Source organism: Hemicordylus capensis, chromosome 7 (genome assembly GCF_027244095.1).
Source record: "Hemicordylus capensis ecotype Gifberg chromosome 7, rHemCap1.1.pri, whole genome shotgun sequence".
NCBI lineage: Eukaryota > Metazoa > Chordata > Lepidosauria > Squamata > Cordylidae > Hemicordylus > Hemicordylus capensis.
Genome location: NC_069663.1, coordinates 26,938,373 through 26,958,997, shown reverse-complemented (window position 1 = coordinate 26,958,997; position 20,625 = coordinate 26,938,373). Strand labels below are relative to the sequence as shown.

At 51.9% G+C, this 20,625-nt stretch overlaps 1 protein-coding gene across 11 annotated transcripts in view; it reads left to right on the top strand.

Annotated features, from left to right (window-relative positions):
- DMPK (DM1 protein kinase) overlaps nt 1-20,625 on the top strand; it is a 42,685-nt gene that overhangs the window by 15,273 nt on the left and 6,787 nt on the right. For 9 of the 11 annotated variants that reach the window (XM_053268565.1, XM_053268556.1, XM_053268562.1 and 6 more), the window contains exons 3-10: nt 8,179-8,270; nt 9,909-9,992; nt 11,248-11,343; nt 12,382-12,530; nt 15,178-15,271; nt 16,298-16,498; nt 18,396-18,659; nt 20,507-20,592. In XM_053268565.1, coding sequence (XP_053124540.1) covers nt 8,179-8,270; nt 9,909-9,992; nt 11,248-11,343; nt 12,382-12,530; nt 15,178-15,271; nt 16,298-16,498; nt 18,396-18,659; nt 20,507-20,592 — 1,066 coding nt within the window. The remainder of the gene's footprint in view (nt 1-8,178; nt 8,271-9,908; nt 9,993-11,247; nt 11,344-12,381; nt 12,531-15,177; nt 15,272-16,297; nt 16,499-18,395; nt 18,660-20,506; nt 20,593-20,625) is intronic. The other 2 variants (XM_053268557.1, XM_053268558.1) reach the window with 2 other exon arrangements.

Sequence of the window (20,625 nt, the reverse complement as noted above, 5' to 3'; positions counted from 1 at the left end):
ACCACCAGACCAGCTCTCCTGGATGATTTGTAGTCCTGAACCTTCCGAGGCCAACTTAACTGAGCCAGCAACTGTGTGAGCCTTTAACCCCACTGGCCATCGAGGAGTCTGCCTACGTCTGAGAAAGAAGGCCGAAGGCCTCACTGAGGGACACGTGGCCATAGAAGGAGCTGCCATCTCAGTTAAGTTGGCCTCAGAAAGTGCCGGCTGTTAGTCTGTCACCGGGTATTAATCATGATGGCTAAATGGAACCTCCATATCTGGAAGCAGTGTACCTGTGAATGCCAGTTGCTGGGGACAAGCATGGTGGCTGCTGTTGCCTTCCTGTCCTGCTTGTGGGCTTCCTGATATATGGTATATGGCTGGCTGCTGGGGAAGCAGGATGCTGGACGAGAACGACCTTTGGCCTGATTCTGGGGGACTCTTCTTTTAGTCTCAAATCACATTCTCTGCCCCAGAAGTGTACAGCTCGTCCTGGCTGCCTGGAGACTTGCTGTCGTCACCGTGCTGGTAAAAACGGCATTCTGTGCATGCTCTGAAGCACCCATTCTTGTGGGGCTACTGCAGAATGGGTGGAGGCCCGGCACCAAAGAACCCTTTGGGACTGGGCCAGGCTGAGACGAAGCCCCGTTTGCCCCACCTTGGCTTTGGCCGTTGGTGTCCTGAAAAGTTTCCATGCTGCGGAATGCCACACACCCTCCTCCTCCTCCTCCTCGCCCCCTCGGCAGGCGCACGGTCTCCGAGGACCTTTGCTGGAATCTGAGAATTGCTGAGAGCCGAGATTCCCAACCTTCCTTGTGCCCGAAATAGGAACCCCTCGAAGGAGACCGGGGCGGTTGCTTTCGGCAGAGTCTGGAGAACACCCCAGTTCGGCTTGGAAGAGAGCCTCACCCCACTGCCAACCCCCCCCCCCACCAGCTGCAGGCCTGTTATTTATTTGTTTGTTTAACATGGCCAAAAATATCCTGGTGTCTTGAGCAACCAAAGATCTGTGTGCTACTTTCCCGCGAGGGAACCTGAAGCCTTTGCTGGTCTTAACTCGAAGGAGGCCGATTCATCGCGGCATGTCCGTCACCCAACACGTGAGGAGTTGATCGGCAAAGTGTGCTTCCATACTTCCTGTGTTGTGACACCGCAGCCCCTGCGATGACAGCAAGGTGTTGTTCACATTTCCAATGCCTTTGCGATGTAGTGCTATGACGTTGCAAGTCCGTGGCAGAAAAATAGCTGTATTTTCCCATTGCTGGAGAATGCGTGAAATTTCACCAAGCTCCACTGTTGAGGCCACCTAATGGTGCAGCAGGGAAATGGCTTGACTACCAAGCCAGAGGTTGCTGGTTCGAATCCTCCCTGGTACGTTTCCCAGACTATGGGGAACACCTATATCAGGCAGTAGCAATATAGGAAGATGCTGAAAGGCATCATCTCATACTGAGTGGGAGGAGGCAATGGTCAACCCCTCCTGCATTCGACCAAAGACAACCACAGGGCTCTGTGGGCGCCAGGAGTTGACACCGACTTGACGGCACACTTTACCGCTGTCGAGGGAGCACTCTTTCCAATCCCGGTCAAAAAGCCGAATTTCTTAATTTCCTCAACAGCAAATCTAAAAACCCAGCTTTTCTGATTCGGATTGGAAAGAGTGCTCCCTTGACAGTGGGGCTCGGCAGCTCCGATGTCCAAGAATTCTCTGTCTGACAAATGTGGCAATCTTGGCACACACAAACGCTCCGGAGGTGTGGGGAGCGTCAAGCTCCAGCCACACACAGGGCAGTTGTGCAGAGGTGAGGGTCTTCAGTTCTAATCCCAGGGGCTCCTGACACCCGCCAGGATGGTGACCGTGAAGATGTGGCTAGAGACCCTGTAGGCTCCAGCAGGAGATGCCCAACAGCTAGCTACTGCTCATGAACGTATGCCGGTTTATTTACGTCTCTCTGCCCGTTTTTACATTTTGTCCACGGCCCTCTGAAAAGTTGTGTTTCTCACCATCCTGTTGCAATATTTAGGCTGTGCATGAGTTCCGACTGTGCGAGAGCTGGCAAAATCCCCGCATCCCCTCAGCTGACAGGTTGTCCTCAAGAGACATGGCTGGCTCTGGTGTATTTTTCCATGGGAGTTTTTAAAAATTATTTTTGCCTTTTTTGTGGGGGGGGGGAGGCGTGGAACGTGCTGATATTTGGCTTGCTGTGCTGGATGCGTTGCTTTGGAGAAGAGGCCTGCCCAGCCCTCCGTCAGAGTCTGGAAGCAGATGAGGCTGTATGCAGGCAGAGAAAGACAGGCTGAGAAGTGGCAAATGTCTCCTCCTAGCCTTTCTCCCTCCTGCTGCCCCTAATCTTGTCGTAACACGGGCAAAATGGAGGGGCACTTAGTGAACACGTTACGAGACCGTTGCAGCACATAACCTGGGAAACGCCCAGGAGAACTCCATCCCCAATCTTCTCCCATTTTGCACTCTCCTCTCCTTTTGATCAAAATCTGACCCACCGTGCACCTGTCAGATAGGAAGGCCATGCAAAGCACTGTGCACTACTAGAGCTCCACTGCGAACCAAATACAAATAAAGCCTGGGGCGGAGCAGGCCGAGCTGTGAGAGCCAAGCAGGGTACGTTTATCTCCTTTCCAGTTTCGTTCAGATACACTTGGAAAGAACCTGAGCCACATACATAACTCAGACCTCCTGACATCTTGTAAGCAGGTCTTGCAAGACCTTAGCTCCTTCACCAACAAAGCAGGAGATTGCCTGCATTACAGCTTTGTAACGGAGGAGAGTCCATCTCGAAAGAGGTGAGAACAGGCACTTTCGAAGCCCAGTCCATGTTTACGAGGAAGCTGGAGAGGAGAACTGGGCTGGTGGCAGCAAGCACGACTTGTCCCCTGAGCTAAGCAGGGTCTGCCCTGGTTGCATATGGATGGAAGACTTGATGTGCGAGCACTGCGAGATATTCCCCTGAGGGGATGGAGCCGCTCTGGGAAGAGCATCTAAGCTCCAAGTTCCCTCCCTGGCAGCATCTCCAGGATAGAGCTGAGAGAGATTCCTGCCTGCAGCCTTGCAGAAGCCGCATTATAATAGTTACATATTGTCTCTCTGATGACAATAGTTCTTCAGTGTTATTAGTGGGTGCATTTGTATCGAGTGTTGCACCTTCGAAAATGCACCGTTGCTGAAATATGGACGCTTCGGCTCTTTTAGAAATTGCCCCCGCCACCTGCAATGGCCACCTGGGAGAATATGTTGCCGGAGTTACTGTTCTTTTCTTTTCTGATGCATGCTTGGCTTCGTAGGGGCCACTGGTCTGCCATTTTTGTCTTTTCGGGTGGATGGGTGAAGTATGCGGTGATCGGCTAGTAACCCCTGGGATACACCTGCTGGGTGCCACAAGGTAACGGGGAAGGTGGCGGCTGGCCTTCTGCTGTTGCTAGGCAACCACGAAAGGAAGGCCTGGTCCCCATCTTTCCATTTCCAGGGTTGCCACTTTTTAAACTCGTGGGCTGGTTCTCACGATCCAAAGGAAGGCGGAGGAGCGGAGCGGCCCGCTGGGATTTGGGAGCCATGCGTGCTCCTGAGAACGGATTGTGTGGGCGGAGGACCGGGAAGTGATCGTGTGCCAGAAGCAATCCCCGCCGTCGGTTGTCAGATGACGGGCGCTGGGTGCCTGTGCCGCCAACCGATCACTCCGCAGGGCCCTGCCTGACGTTGCCTCCTCCCACGCGATTTGTTTTTGGGAGGACGCACAGCTCCTGCACCTTACATTGCGTCATGAGAACGAGCCCAATGTTTTGGGGCTTTTGACTGTAGGCCTGACATGGGAGAATCCAGCAGGTGGTGTTCTTGGGCTGGAGGCATTTTTACTCTACCATTGGCAGTGGTTTAAGACAGGGGTTCTCCTCAGCCTCAGGTCCCCAGATGTTGGACTACACCTCCCATGATCCCCATCCAGAATTGCTGCAGGCCATGATGGGAGTTGTAGTCCAAGAGCGTCTGGGCACCCAAGATGCTTATTTTAAGATGCAGCAGCAGAACCCGTGGAACGGATTCTGCGTGAAGCGTGCAGGCCCAAGAGCCTAAGTTAGGGCAGGCCGAAGAGCCCTGCTGGGTCAGAGCAGAATGGGTCCCTCAAGTCCAGCATCCCACCATAGTGGCCTGCCAGGTGCCCTGGGAAGCCCACAAGCAGAGCTGGATGGCCATGGCCTTTCTCCCTCCTGCATCTGGTAGCAAAAGGTAGACTGCCTCTAAAGGTGAAGGCTCCACACAGCCACTGATAGAATATTGCCCATGGATTTGCCTCGTCCCCTTTTAAAGCCATCGAAGCGAGTGGCCATCTCGGCCACTTGGGCTTACATCACTTGGCCTCTCCCCCCACCCCAAGCCGAACACAGCCCCACCACCAGCCAAGGGCACTGGCCCACCAGGGACTTGATAAGCCTCCTCCTGGTTTTACTGTCTCCCTGGGGTTGCAGAGACAGAGGAGGACACAGAGTTGGGGAGGCTTGCAAGCAGCCGGCCTGCCAAAATGCATCGCCAGTGGGGCCTGTTCAGCGGGAAGCGCCTGTGTGCTTGTCACAGTTGAGCCAGAAAGTAGATTCCAGCAACGTAAATGAGGCGCAGAAGGTCACGTCCACACCCTGAGCAGGTGCAACTGGTCATCGCCCTCCAACATGACAGGCGGCACCTGTTAAAAGGCTGCCCCACTCTTAAAGGCACAGGGGACTTGGCCTCCATTGTGTCCGGGAGGGCTAGAGCGGAGGCATCTGTGTCAGCCATGGTGGCTGTGTGGAGCCTCCATGTTCAGAGGCAGTCTGCCTCTGAACACCAGTGGCTAGGGGGAGCACAGCAGCAGGGGAGGACCAAGAGCAGGCACTTGTAAAAGTGGTGATTCTCTGATATTTAGAAGAGGGGGAGTAACTTCCCTAGCCATCCCTAGCACAGCTCTTCCCCAGTGGCTGTTGTTGGTGTCTATAGTCTGTTCCTTTTTAGACTGCGATCTATCTGGGTCACTGGGGAATCATCTTATTTATTTTTCTATGTAAACCGCTTTGATACTTTTTGTTTGTTTGTTTGAAAAACAGTATATAAATATTTGTTGTAATAATAAATAATGCCTTCATGCTTTGCTTTATGGGCTTCTCGGAGGTAGGATTGCTAACTCAGCTATTCCTGGAGGTTTCCCCCCAATGATATTTCAAAAATTCTCCCCACAATAACAAGCCACGCAAATTTCCAGGACTGCATCCAAGGGTTACCTGGAACATAGGAACCTGCCTTATACTGAGTCAGACCACTGGTCCGTCCAACTTAGCATTGCTTTCACTGACTGGCAGCAGCTCTCCAAGGCTTCAGGCAGAAGCTACGGCTCCTGGAAATTGTTGTCGACTCCTGGAGGGTTGACAGCCCTGTCCAGAGAGAGGCATGTAGCTGGCCATTGTGGGGAATGAAGCGCTGGACTACATGGCCCTTTGATCTCATCCAAACTGAGCTCTGCTTATGTACGTAGAGTTGCCAGCTTTGCCGTTTCCTCTCTGGCCCTGCTCCTACGCCTTTTAAACAGCAGCTTGAGCCACATCAATTTAGCAGGCTTTCCTGGCATGGAGCTGAAGTGAAAGAGACAGCGTCGTCTGTTGAACCTCCAGCCTCAGGGGCATGATGCCTCCGACTCCCAGCTGCAGGGGAGCAACAGCAGGAGAGAGGGCAGGCCTTCCTCTCCCAGTAGTGCGGCTTCCCAAGGCATCTGGTGGGCCACTGTGGGAAAGGGGCTGTTCTTACGTTCTTCACCAGAGGAGGAGGCCCAAGGCCTTGTGGTGCCAAATGCTGCTTTGCTCCACAACCCCGGGGCGGGGGGTCCAGCCCCCTTTCAAAACTGACTCTTGACAGCTTTAAAGTGGTGTTGGGGGACACGGAGGAGAAAAGGGTGCCAGTGTCGTCCTCCCCAGTGTTCCCTCTAACAGGAATTCCCAGTAGCTGTTGACTAAGTAAATAAAGTGTGCCATCAAGTCGATTCCGACTCCGGGCGCCCACAGAGCCCTGTGGTTGTCTTTGGTGGAATACAGGAGAGGTTGACCATGGCCTCCTCCCGCGCAGTATGAGATGATGCCTTTCAGCATCTTCCTAGATTGCTGCTGCCCGATAGAGGTGTTTCTGGGAAACATACCAGCGGGGATTTGAACCAGCGACCTTCTGCTTGTTAGTCAAGCCTTACAACTCCCATAAACAATAATCTGCTGCCTGAGGCAACCACCTCACCTCGCCCCATGAAAGGAGAGGCTGGGAACCAGAGGCGAGCGTGTGTGGCAATGGCAGAAGCAGAGCCCTGCTTCCCAATTCTTTCCCTTGCTGCCTCACTCGGTTCCCGGCCTTCTGAGACCCCAGGTTCCCTCCCCGAGCCAGCTCCATTCCAACCTCCTTGGTCACATCCTTCAGCTATTTATAAACGGTTCCTCTCCCTGCATGAAGCTTTTCCACTGCCAAACACCAGCCGATTGCATCTCGCCTTTAGCATCTTTATCTTTCCGTCGCCATGTGAGGAAATCGTTTAGATCCTTGGGATATCTTTTTTCCAAACACCGAATCGCAAAGAAATTACTGCCATGCAGTCTGTCGGGTGAGTCATCGGGTTGACGCCAGCTGCTGAGGTCACCTGACTCGTTTACTGGCTGTGGGTCACGTGATCCTCCCCCTCCACAAAACTGACCACTTGTTTATTTCCAGGCATGTGTTCAGGCCTTGGGCAGGGAGGGGAAACCTGGTGGATTTCTTGCTCATCGCTAATTACTGTCCATCGCAAGGCAGTTAAGGCACGGAAATCAGAAGGAGTGCATCTTCCTCCAGCTGACAGGGTGGAGGTGATGCTTCTGTGATGCATCACCTTTATATTTCTACCCTGCATTTCGGTCTCCCAGGGTCTGGATGATCGCGCACTTCATGTGCTCCAAAGCACACCACAGATGCTGTCTCATGAATCTCTTGTAACAGTCCTGTCATGACCCTCTTCTTTGGATCTATTATTTATGTATTTATTTATGTATTACATTTATAAACCGCCCCATCCAGAGGCTCTGGGCGGTGAACAACTGGTTTTAAAAAACATAAGCAACGAGTTTAAAAAACATCTAGGAGCCATCCTCCAAACTTAGGAGCCAGACCTTGTATACTTGACAAAATTACTGGATCTAGTGATGGGCATTGTGGAGCAGGAGAGTAAATGGCCTCTATCTGGCTTGCAAGTGACATATTTTAGAAGAGAAACAGGGCTTCCTGGGACAAAGAAAGATTTTTATAAAGAACGCTGCCTCTGAATATCTGAGTCTAGGCCCCAAGGTCACATTTCTAGGTACCATGGCTCCCTGGTGCCTGGGATTTGTCGAGCCCTGGACTATCCCCCTAGTACTTTGCAGATGGGGAAAGCAGTTGAGGGTGAGAGACGGTGGCTTCCTCAAGGCTCCCTCTTGATTTCACGGCAGAGGGGACGGTGTATCATTATGCAATAAAGATGAGAGGGTAACCTGACGCTTGTAGCACCTTTTGATCCAGATGGGTCCTCCAGGTGGCTTGCATCGAATAAGAAAAAGACCGTGACATTCCAGCTGCTTCTACCCCAATGGCACATAGTCCTGCTTGGGGCGGGGGGAGCATCTCCTCCTCTTCCTCCTCCTCCCCACAAAACGTCAGCTCTCCTTAGGTTGCTGGGACAGTCCCCACCACACCCCATCACTGGGATGGCCCCATGGAAAGAGGAGGGCTGGACACTTGGAGAGGGGCTGCCAGGGAAATTGCAGCAGGTGCTGCATGTCATGCAGTGGGGAGACAGGCCAGGAGAAGCAGACCTGCTGGGATGCCCTCTTCTGTGCATCTTTTAAAGGTACAGGGGCCTGCGGGGGGGGGGGGCTCTTTTCCATCTGGCCTCCCAACCCTTTGAACCATTGGATAGCCTCTTGCCTGGCTGTGTGCGCCTTTCTCCCCATGCCAGTGGGTGTTTCCACTGTTCAAGGGTAAAGAGGGAGAGCTGGGTGCACCTGTCAGATAGGAAGGCCATGCCCCCGCTCCTGTGGTTCTGTCTTCAGGTATGCTGCCCCTGGACATGGATGTTCCACCTTCTGCTGCTGTCTTCTCCAGCCCGGACAGTGCTGATTCTTTCCCCCTTCTCCTCCTCCTCTCCAAATTAATCTGCTTCTCTTCCCTTCCAGCGGAGCCCGTGACCTCCAGACTGAAAGAGCTGCGGCTGCAACGGGACGATTTTGAGATCCTAAAAGTGATTGGCCGAGGAGCCTTCAGCGAGGTGAGGAGGATACCTGTGCAGGGCCGGAGGGTCATTCATTCTCCCTTTGCCAAGAGGATGTGCTCGGAGGAGGAGAGCTGGTCTTGTGGTGGCAAGCACTGAATGGACCCCTTTGCTAAGCAGGGTTTGCCATGGTTTGCATTTGGGTGGGAGGCGATATGTAAGCACTGGAAGATATTCCCCTGAGGGGATGCTACCATAGCTCAGTGGAAGAGGATCTGCATGCTGAGGGTCCCAGGTTCAATCCCTAGCAGCAGCTCCAGGTAGGGCTGGGAGAGACTCCTGGCTCAAACCTTGGAGAAGCTGCTGCCGGTCAGTGTAGGCAATACTGAGTTAGATGGACCAAGGGTCTGACTCGGTATATGGCAGCTTAATCTAGAACGTAAGACCCCAGAAGGGAGGAGGCCATAGCGCAGTACTGACCACCTGCTGTGCATATGGAAAGTCTCCAATTCAGTCCTGGGCTGGCATCTTTTCACACAGTGCTTCAGCTCTCAGAGTACGCCAGGAGCGAAGCCATTTCAAATCAGAATCGCAGCATTACAGAAGGCAGCTTTCAATTTGCATCTCAAAAGCTTGACTTCAGTTATCCAGAAAAAGCCACTGAAGCACAGGGGTTCTTTTTACCCCAGGCATAAAGCGGGCTAAGCTTAAACTCTTAAAAGGAAAAATCCATGTTGTGTGTGAAATGCTCCCAAAGTTCTCACAGGGACTTCGGCAAGAATCTGGCCAAAGTGTGAAAGCACACACTCCCTTCCGGGGGAGATTCGAAGTAAAAAGCTCCAAAGGCCAAGTTGAAGACAGATCTTCCTGGAGAGAATCTATCTATGTGGTCGCTAAGAGTCAACACCGACGGGACAGCACTTAATCAATTTTTTAAAAGTATCTCAGGTAGCACAGCTGGGAAGGACCCGTGCTTCCTGATAGAAGAGACGAACAGTTCTCAGTCCTGGGTCCAGATGTTGTAGGATTACAACTCCCATCATCCCCAGCAGCCACAATGGCTAAAGGTCATTGTGGCTGGAGATGATGGGAGTTGTAGTCCAGCAACTTTGGGAGACCCATGCGTGGGAATTGATGGATAGCCAGGACTGAGCTGGACGGGCCAATCGCCTGATTCGGTACAATCAGGATTCGGAGATGATTCGGAGGTGCTGATTCGGCGGTGCTGTGAAACCACTGTGCTGCAAACTTCTAAAACAAGTCAATCCGCATGGTGGGTCTCCCCTCCCTCCCTGCGGAAGAAATCCTGAGTATTGTAGGCCAGTCCAGATAGTGTGGACACTTCCCTGGAGCTGCCTGCTACTGAATCCATGCTTATTCCTCCATGAAACCCCAGGTGGAGGAAATAAAAAGAGACCGTTTTAGCTGCTTTGCATTTTCTTTTTCATACGTCTTTGGCCCGTGGTGTTCCCTGTAACACGGGATCCCAGATGTTGTCGACTACAACTCCCAGGCTCCCCAGCTGCAGAGGCCTTTGGCTGAGGATGCTGGGAGTTATCGCCAACATCTGGGATTCCCTGTTACAGAGAACGCTGTTTGGGACCAAGGTGTCCAGCCCCATCTGTGGAACTTGCACGGTGGGAAGTCTGGTTGTGTGGTTTCCGCCACCCCACGTCCTGTGTTTTGTCTGCACAGGTGGCGGTGGTGAAGCTGAAGCGGACGTCGCAAGTGTACGCCATGAAAATAATGAACAAGTGGGACATGCTGAAACGCAGTGAGGTAGGCATGGAGGTGGCAAGAAGCATGCCAAGCTGGTCTCTGCTGGCGGCTGGGGCAGAAAGCAGGCCCCAGAAGTTTCCGTTTTGCTCTGTGGTCATTCTGTTGGTTTCCATCCTGTTTCCCTTCCAGCAGGAATTCTGCACTTTGGAATGTCTGTGACGGATTTTCCAAAATCCCCCATTTATGCTCCTGGTGGGGAAACACATGAAAAAGAATCAATAAAGCATTCCCTATTTTTAAAAAAGTATTTTTAAAAATTATAGTGAACATGTGTGCACTGTTGCAAAGGAGGGACAAAACATTAAAAACCAGGTGCCTTTTGAGAGGGGGTGTGTGTGGGGGGAGGGGGTTCCTTTAAAAAACAACCACCTGTTGACATCCATATCTGGGCTTCCATCCTTGTTTTATTGTGCTATAAAATCACTGTGCTGCAAACTTCTGAAGCCAGTCAATAGCCCTGCTGGGTCTCCCCTCCCTCCCTGCGGAAGAAATCCTGAATATCGCAGGTCTGTCCAGATGGTGTGGACTGGACTGTATATTTTTATTTGTTTGTCTCTTTGTTCGTTTGTTTATCAATCAAACTTTTACAACGTCCCAAGCTTTCGTCTCTGGGCGCTTAACAAGAACATAAAACAAATTAAAACATACACAAAAAATCTTAAAACAGTATAAATAATCTAAAAATCAAAACAGATTAAAACATAAAAATTTATAAAGCTAAAAAGCTTGGGTGAAGAGGTGGGTTTTCAAGTGCTTTTTAAAAATTGCCAGAGATAAGGAGGATTGTATTTCAGAAGGGAGCGCATTCCACAGGCTCGGGGCAGCAACCGAGAAGGCCCGTCTCCATCTCTGTGTGGCCACCAGCCAAGCTGGCAGCAACTGGAGAAGGACCTCTCCAGATGACCTCAATGGGCAGTGGGGCTCATAATGAAGAAGACGTTCTTTTAAATACCCTGGGCCTAAGCCATTTAGGGCTTTATAGGTTATAACCAGCACTTTGTATTTTGCCCGGAAACCTATGAGTTATGTGGTCTCTCCAAGATGACCCAGAGACCAACCTGGCTGCCACACATAGAGCTCATTGCAGAAGTCAAGTCTGGAGGCGACCAGCAGCTGTACCACTGTTTTGAGGTTGTTCATCTCAAGTCACGGGCGCAGCTATACAAAACGGGCACAGCTGTATAGGCACTGTACAAAGTGCAGAAATCAGTCCTGGAGGGATGTGTGTCTGAAATCCCAGTCCTCCTTCCTCAAGGTTGCCTGTTTCCGGGAGGAGCGGGACGTTCTGGTGAATGGAGACAAACGCTGGATCACGCAGCTGCATTTTGCTTTCCAGGACGAAAACTACCTGGTGAGTACAGGGTAGGAAATGTGTCCATTAAAATGCAAGGAACAGCTGTGCCATTTTACATTTGGTTTCTTTTAGCAGATAAAGATGGTGATATTTCTTATCATGTAGCCAGATTTTGTATCTTAGCTTCTAGATCACACCAGGCAATTGTAGCTTTCCCCCAAAGGGGAAGTATTTTGGGGAAATGTTAAATTCCTTGGGCTGCTGTATTTATTGTGGTTTTCTGGTTTTTGGGAAACCATGTGTATACTGGTCAGTGGCCGCAATAAAGATCTGATTGATGCCGTGTGGGATCGGCCTAAGAACCACGAGCCCATTCCCCTGGCAGTGGGGAGTGCCAGAAACCTAGCTGAGGTGCTTTGGAAACTTAAACAGTAATCGCAATCATAATTATGATCGCCATTATTATTAATTTTTTAAACCCTTATCTGGAGGGAACTTCCTTCTGACTTTAGAGGGAGCCATTGGTCAGGCACGAGAGCAAGTAATAGTCCTCTCTCAGGTCATAAGAGCAGCCCTGCCAGATCAAACTAGAGTTCTGGTCTGGATTTTGTTTCCTACAGTGGCCAAGAAGATGCCAATAAGCAAGGCATGAAGAAGGCAATAGTCCCCTTGTGCCCCACAGCAACTGGTACTCGGAGACAGTTTTCCTCTGAGTATGGGGTCTCCACAGAGCCATCATGAGAGCATGATAGACCTCTCCTCTCCCCTGAATTTATCTGCCTTCCTCTTAAAACTTTTGCCAGATCTTGTGGCAGTGAGTTCCACAAATCTAATTATAAGTTCTGGAGGGCTTCCTTTTTGTCCTGTCCTGTATCCACCTCCCATCAGTTTCTCTCTCTGGAAAACATGATTGAGGTCCTGAGCCCACCCAAAGCCCATCTTTCTTTGTGGCAGTCTGTGGGCATAAGACCGGAGTGGTGTGTGTGGAAGGAGGGGACTAGACTGGGTTTGCTGGACCTTGAAGTGTGCAGGTGAGAGAGGACCCTTGCCTATGGCAGGAGTCACCCTCCCTGGATGTTTCTCCCCTCCTTGTAGTATCTGGTGATGGACTACTACGTTGGGGGTGACCTCTTGACCCTGCTGAGCAAATTCGGGGACCGCATCCCTATGGAGATGGCCCGGTTCTACTTGGCTGAGATGGTGATGGCCATCGACTCCATCCACCGCATGGGCTATGTGCACAGGTAAGCGGGCAAGTGGGGTTTGGGATTTGGGGGGAGGCTCAGTGCCTGCCACCCCCCGGGATAAAGAACAGGTTCCGGCCCCTGCCCCTCCCTCTGCCCCCCCTCAGTGAGTCAGTGCCATTCACTGCGCCATCTTCTCTGCCCTGTTCTGCCTCTGCGGGCTAACGGTGCCCCAGATGCACCCCCTTCCGCCCTTCCTCTGGACACTCTGCACTCATCTCCTCGCCAGCGGACGGTTGCAGTCCATCCAGCATCTTACATGTTTTGTTATTTGGAGGTTTGTCCCAGTGGGGATCCTGTAGAGAGTGTGGGGTGGGGGTGTGGAATCAGAAAGGAAAGGGGAGGGAGCAGAAGGAGAAGAAAGTTAGTTGTTGCTGAACAGACGTCTAATTACAATCTATATAAGATTACTTTGTGTTTGTGAGGGAAGCAGCTATAAAACACTAACCCTCTTGGGGCTCCCTGGTTTTGCAGGCTGGTTGGGGCAGGGAGCTGAGATTCCGCCCAAGCTCTTCTGCTGGACCCCAGCTTGCTCCAAAGAGACAGGGAGGTATCCAGCTGGTCTTGTGGTAGCAAGCATGACCTGTCCCCTGAGCGAAGCAGGGTCTGCCCTGGTTGCATATGAATGGGAGACTAGAGGTGTGAGCACTGGAAGATCTTCCCCTTCTTAGGGGATGGAGCCGCTCTGGGAAGAGGAGAAGAAGGTCCCAAGTTCCCTCCCTGGCAGCATCTCTAGGATAGAGCTGAGAGAGATTCCTGCCAGCAGCCTTGGAGAAGCCGCTGCCAGTCTGGGTAGACAATACTGAGCGAGATAGACCAAGGGCCTGACTCAGTATATGGCAGCTTCCTGTGTCCCTGTGTACGCCCATGGGGCCACCGTGTCCCAGAGGAGGTTATGAAAGAAGGAAGGAGGCGAGGGGGATCCCCAAACCTCATGCGCCTTGCCTTGCTCCATCCCCGCACCCACCTCCAAGGGCTGGGTCCAGGGGGAGAGCTTGGCCTCCGTGCACACAGCCTGTTTCTCTGAGCCCAAACAGCCATAGACGTTGTCCTAGATTCATAATCGCCTGATTCATCTCAGGCCGAGCAAGACAGCCTGGGCTTCATTCCAAGCCACATGAGCAGCTGAAGCAAGCGTGGGAATGCGGAGGGGATTCTGCGTGGGGGCTGCCATGGGGGGGGGCGCAGGGGAGGGAGGGAGGGATGATGGGACAGAACACGTGAGGTGAGACAGGGCTGAGGAGGAGAGGGGACCGGGGCAGTGACTACCAAACGTGGTCCCTTTGCCACAATTCGAGATTGTAAGACCCTCTGGGCAGGGACTGGCTTCCTCGCACACTCGAAAGTCATCGTAAGACCCTCGGGGCAGGGACTGGCTTCTTCTTGTACACTCTAAAGTCATTGTAAGACCCTCGGGGCAGGGACTGGCTTCTTGTACATGCTAAAGCAAGGCTGCTCAACCTTGGCCCTCTTGCAGATGTTGGCCTACAACTCCCACAATCCCTGGCTGGGGATTATGGGAGTTGTAGTCCAAAAACAGCTGGGGGGGGCGCTAAATGGAGGCCTAAAGTAATTGCAGATTTCTCTAAAGTAATTGTAGGACCCTCGGGGCAGGGACTCTTCTCTTGTGTCTCTGCATATAGATGGTGCTATCCCCATAAATCACCCCCCCCCTTTCCACGTCTAGCAAGAGTGGCTTGTCTTCTCTGGGGCTCAGACGGTGCCTGGATATGCTAGCAGTGCCCTGGTGCCCATCCTGTCCTGCCGTCCCGCAGTGTCCCCCAGAGATCTTGGTGGGGTGCCCAGTTCTCTCTGTCTCTCTTCCTGCCCTACTTTGCTGCATTACTGCTGGGCGAATGGCTGCGAGTTTGACAAGCTCTTTGGGGTCGGGAGGGGGCTGTCGCTCACTGGCAGGGGCCGCCGCTTGGCCTGCGGAAGGGTTTGGCAGCAGCCGGGGAGAGGAAGGACCCCCGAGGCAGGCACCAGAGAGTCTTGGGTCTGGAAAGATGGGCCAGGGGGCTGACTCGTATGGAATGGGGGGCAGGGGGGCACACCAAAGCAATGGGTTTTCATTGGAGCCCCGGGCTGCTCGGAGGTCAGCTGTAGAGAAAGTGTGAAGTAGTTCCTCTGAGCACGTGCAGAGTCCGCCTCCTTCACTGCTTAGGAGCCATGAGTAGCGCCTCTCAATATCCAGGATTAGGTAGGTAACAATGTGCAGGTCAGAGGAGTGTGAGCAGAGCCGGATTATGACGTGTTGGGGCCCTAAGCTACGTCAAGCTTAATAGCCTTGCAACTGCAAATATATTTAGATATTATTCGAACAGAAAGGGGCAATGAAAATAGAAATCATAAAGCTCTATTTTTACTTGGCAAAGATGTAATGAAAAACTAATCCTCTTCCAACAACAGTTACCATGCAAGAAGCCTATTTGCATTAGAAATACCTTTATATGAAATGCCATAATGTGAAATTCCATAATGTGATTTATTTATTTTTAAATTCAGACTCCCCTCCTAATGTGAGGCCTTAAGCTGTAGCTTGTGCCTCAATCTGGCACTGGGTGTGACCGTCAAAAGGGGCTGAGTCCCAGCAGTTACACTGCCCGTCTCCCAGCCCGTCTCTCTCTCTCTCTCTCCTCCCCATCAGAGACATCAAACCGGACAACATCCTACTTGACCGATGTGGGCACATCCGACTCGGGGACTTTGGCTCCTGCCTCAAGCTCCGTGAAGACGGAACGGTGAGACTTGAACAGGGCGGAGGTGAGCTGGGGCGGCCCTCAGCTCCGGAACCCGATCACAGTATGAAGACCCTACTTGGCAACTTGTAAAATAACAAGGAAGAAGAGTGCTTCTGAGCATGGAAGGGGGGGGGGACCCCGCCCCCCGCCCCGCCGATTATCAGCTCCTCATAGTTTGGGTTTCCTGGCTAAGTGAGGATTTGAACCAAGCACTATCCACTGTGCTATTTGCTTAATTCTTCATTTTGGCTGGGGTGATGGTGCCATCAGGGGGAACTCACTCACTGTGTTCTTTAACAAGGTCTCCACCCCTAGAGATGCAAAGAGGTGACAGCATTGCCATTCTTTCAGCTTTCAGAGCGTTATCAAGCTTTTCTTGTCCTGATCATTGGGCCTGCAGCGGCCCAATTTGCAATCGTGTTTTAAAAGTGTGAAAAACACAAAAACTGCTCTACAGTGTTATCAGTGTTGTCGGAGGGGTGGAAATGAAAACGGGCAGGAATGTCCTCCAAAAACGACTCCCTGGAGAGAGGACAACCGTTTGTTCATGGTTACCCTGACCTCTCACTCTTTCCTCTGTGCAAAAATGGCTGCAATTTCACCCTAACCATTTTTCCTCCTCTAGAGAGGCAGACATTGCCAAAAATCACAGTGAGCCTTCGCCCCTGAGATGATACCGGTGGCCAAGATATGTGGGCTTGGTTCATGGACTAATTGGGAAGTGGTTTACACACCAGCTTCTAAAAATAAGGATATTCCTCTCAAGGGGACCATGCATATAACATTTTTAGGACAGATCTATCAAGGCCTCTTCACCATAATAGTTAAATAGAACTTCCATGATCAGAGACAGTCTGCTGCTGAATACCAGTTGCAGGGAAGGGCTGCTGTCCTGTCCTGCCTGCAGGCTTCTTGGAGGCCTCTGCTTGGTCACTGTGGGAAACTTGAGGCTGGCTTAGCTGGAGCCCCTTTGGTCTGACCTGCAGGGTTTTTCTCCCCTTCTCTTCCCCACTCCCACGGTGGCAGGTCTGCTCTTCTGTGGCCGTTGGCACGCCAGATTACCTCTCCCCTGAGATCTTGCAAGCAGTGGAAGATGGAACTCATTCCTACGGCACCGAGTGCGACTGGTGGTCACTGGGGGTTTTTGCCTACGAGATGTTCTTCGGCCACACGCCCTTCTTTGCTGACTCCGTGGTGGAAACCTACGGCAAGATCATCCATTTCAAAGTAGGTGGAGGGGTGGGCGTGTATGTGGGGGAGGGCGGCCGGTTCCTGCTTCCAGACAGGGACTCTTAGTAAGTTGAACTGATTTGGAACCCAAATCCAAAACACGGTTCAGAGAGTTTCCTGTGGACCAGGATGTCAAAGCTCTTGGTTGCCTTGAACCAGCACCAAACCCCTGAACCCAAGTTGTAATCAGTTCAGAATAACTGGACATTCAACTTCCACTTGTATTTGATTTCTGTCAGATTGGTGTCAAATCGGCCTTTAAGGTCTTTCAGTGGTACATTCATTGCTGTCATAATCGAGTCCATGCACTCTGCTGTTGGTCGTCCTCTTCTCTTTCCTTCAACCTCCCCCAGCATTATGGACTTCTCAAGGGAGCTGGGTCTTCGCATAATGTGTCCAAAGTATGAGAGTTTGAGCCTGGTCATTTGTGCCTCACGTGAAAATTCTGGATTGATTTGTTCTGTGATCCATTTGTTCATTTTCCTGGCTGTCCATGGTATCCTCAAAAGTCTTCTCCAGCCCCAATGTTCAAAAGCATCAAGACTTTTTCTGTCCTGCTTCTTCAAAGTCCAGCTTTTGCATCCATAGAGTGTCACGGGAAAAACCATTATCCAAACGATTCTAATCTTTGTAGGTATAGGCACGTCACGGCATCTAAATCTCCTTTCCAAGGCCTTCATTGCAGCCCCTACCCAAGCGCTAGTCTGCGGCATATTTCTTGACTGCTGGATCCTTGACTGTTGACGGTCGATCCTCAAAAGCAGAAGCTCTCCACCACTTCAATGTCTTCATTCTAAATTCTGAGGCCACTTGTATTTACTTTTATTTTATCTTTATATTTATAGTCTGTTCTTCCTCCAAGGAGCCCAGAATAGTGTACGTGGTTATATTTATCGATTTGAACTTGGGTCTCCTGAGTCCTGGTCCAAAACTCTAACCATGACACCACACTGGTTCAAAGCATCCAAACCGTTTACCAAACCACTTTTAAACCTTCGTGTCTGAACTGGAACTGAACCAGAGGGTTAAACAAAATACTGAGGCACAAGAACTGAACTCAGATTCTTAATGGTCCGGCTCCCTGCTGTTAACGCTCTCTGCCCTGATTTCTCAGTTGGAACAACGTCTGTATCAAGTACCTTCTGGACCCTAATTACGCTTCCAGAGTCCTCCTGAGCCCACTCATGATGGTGCCGGCTACCTCAGTGCATCCCTCCTGCCTCTGTGGGGGTTGGAATCACTACTATTGTACAGAAGCCCCTACAGATAGAAAACTGGTGTGTCAGGGAGGACATGCTAATTGTTGTGTGTAGAGTTGTTCCCCCACCCCCTCACCCCGATCATGCAAGTCCCACCTGGGAGGCACCTTAAGTGGCGCAGCAGGGAAATGCTTGACTAACAAGCAGAAAGTTGCCGATTCAAATCCCCGCTGGTACACTATCGGGCAGCAGTGATCTAGGAAGATGCTGAAAGGCACCATCTCATACTGTGCGGGAGGAGGCAATGGGAAACCCCTCCTGCATTCTACCAAAAATAAAACCACAGGGCTCTGTGGGCACCAGGAGTTGACACTAACTCGACGGCACACTTTACATTTTAAGTCGCACTCTGAAGTGGTCTAGCCCAGGGTTTCTTAACCTTAGGCCCCCGGGTGTTGTTGGACTACGACTCCCAGAACCCCCAGACATGGCCTTTGTGGCTGGGGATTCTGGGAGCTGTAGTCCAACAACATCTGGGGGCCCAAGGTTAAGAAACCCTGGTCTAGCCCAAACACCAAGCTAAAAATGTCACTGTGCATCGACAGAACACGAGCCACCCTGCTGCTGCCCACCTCTCCGTGGCGGGCCTTATTTCCTGTTGCTAACGGGGCCATTGCCTTCTCCTCTGCTTTAAGGAGCATTTCCAGTTCCCGCTGTCGGCACCGGAGATCCCCCCAGAAGCCCAGGCCTTGATCGAAGGGCTGATCAGTCCCCGCGAGACTCGGCTGGGGCGGAGTGGGGTCCGGGACTTCCACGAGCACCCCTTCTTCATTGGGGTGGACTGGGAGAGCCTGCGGGACTGCACGCCACCCTTCGCGCCCGAATTTGTCAACGCCACCGACACCTGCAACTTCGATGTCGTGGACGACTGTCTCACTGACATGGTGAGCGGGGGAGGGGTACGTCATCTTCTTTTATTCTCTCCCCTCCCTCTCCTTTGCCCCCCCCCAACCGTCCCGGGCTCGCCCATAATCACACACCTTGGTGGCTCACCACGGTGTTTTCCAAGCCTTCTGCCTGCGGGGAGCCCTTTCTCACGGGGACTTAACCGCTGGCAAGCCCCTGAAGGGCTGCTGTGGAGAACTGGTCGTGTGGCAGCAAGCAGGACTTGCCCCCTTAGCTAAGCAGGGTCCGCCCTGGTTGCATATGAATGGGAGACTAGAACTGTGAGCACTGTCAGATCTTCCCTTTAAGGGATGGAGCTGCTCTGGGAAGAGCATCTTGGTCCCAAGTCCCCTCCCTGGCAGCATCTCCAAGAGAGGGCTGAGAGAGATCCCTGCCTGCAACCTTGGAGAAGCCGCTGCCAATCTGTGTAGACAATACTGAGCGAGATAGACCCGTGGTCTGACTCAGTATATGGCAGCTTCCTATGTTCCTAAGCCCATTGTGCTGTAGAGGCTTCTGGAGAGGTTTCCAGGGACTGATTGATTGATTGACTGATCGATCAAATTTGTGCACCGCCCCAAACTCTTTCGTCTCTTGTTTTATGTTAACAACATAAAACAAGTTAAACCATACACAAAACTTAAAACAATTTAAACATTTTAAAAACAGATTGAAACAGATTTTAAAAACCCAGATTAAAACCTAAACATTTAAAAAGCTTGGGTGAAGAGGTGGGTTCTGAAATGCTTTTTAAAAATTGCCAGAGATGGGGAGGATCGTATTTCATTAGGGGACTGAACCTGGGATCTTCTGCCTGCCGGCAGGTGGATACTCTTCCACTGAGCGACGGCCCCATCCCCTCGGGGAGCGTCTCACCGCGCTCACATGTTGTCTCCCATCCCAATTCAATCCAGGGCAGACCCTGCTTAGCAAAGGGGACAATCCTTGCTCACTGCTGCAAGACCAGCTCTCCTTCATGGGGCAGAGGAGGCTTCTATGCCTCATAGTTGAGGCCGCCTGCCTGGGGTGGGGGCCAGTTCGTGAGCAAAAGGCAGGATGTGATTGGCTGCGCCGAACAGCTCAGGAGCCGCCTGGGTGTGTTGGGCAGCAGTGTGGCCATAATACCTGGGGACGGGGGCAGGGGCTGTGACGTTGTTTAGGGGGACACATTGTTAGAGGTTGTTGATTTTTACCCACGATAGGTAAAACAGCAGAGCACTAAGGAATGAGCACACGCTCCAGTGACAGAGTAGGGAGCAGAGGAGGGTTCGGATATTGCAGCTATTTAAAGAAAACACATGGAGATCCTTGTATGCCTAAACACTAAATAGTTATTGGTTAAATACACTTCGATAGGAAAGACCTATCTCTAATCTAAAGGACTACAGAGTGGATAGGTAAGGAGAGAGATTGTGACTCAGCACAGGAAGTGCTGCAGAGTCAGTTCAGGGGTCTTAGAGTAGGGACAGATAGGGAGACCCTGACTCACGGTCTCTCCTCCCCGTGCCCCTAGTGGTCATTAGGACAGTTGGTGCAAAAGGTCGATGCACTGGGAGTTCATCTCCAACACACGTAAGCAGGCTGGCCACCTTTCTCTCCCCCCCCCCCGCCCCGCCCCCCACTGGGCTCCAGTGCTTTTAACAGCTCGGTCTCCGGCAGAAACCCAACAGGAGTCCTCCCTGCCCCAGAGTGGAGGCATATTGACTGCGGAGGACGGCTTCATTCTGCCGTGTGCGTCTCTGAAGGCACAGAAGCCCTGTCAGAAAAGGAGGGCGCCCTTGCTCGGGGGGAGGAGGCGCAGGTGGCACGATGTCCTGAGCCGTTTGCCCCCATTCGGTGTGTCTGTGTGCCCCTTTCCCAGGAGACCCTGTCGGACGTGATGGAGAGCTCGCCACTCGGGGTGCACCTGCCCTTCATCGGATATTCCTACACTTGTGAAGCACTGAAGTAAGGAGCCCGGAGGGTGCTGCTGGGGGGGCT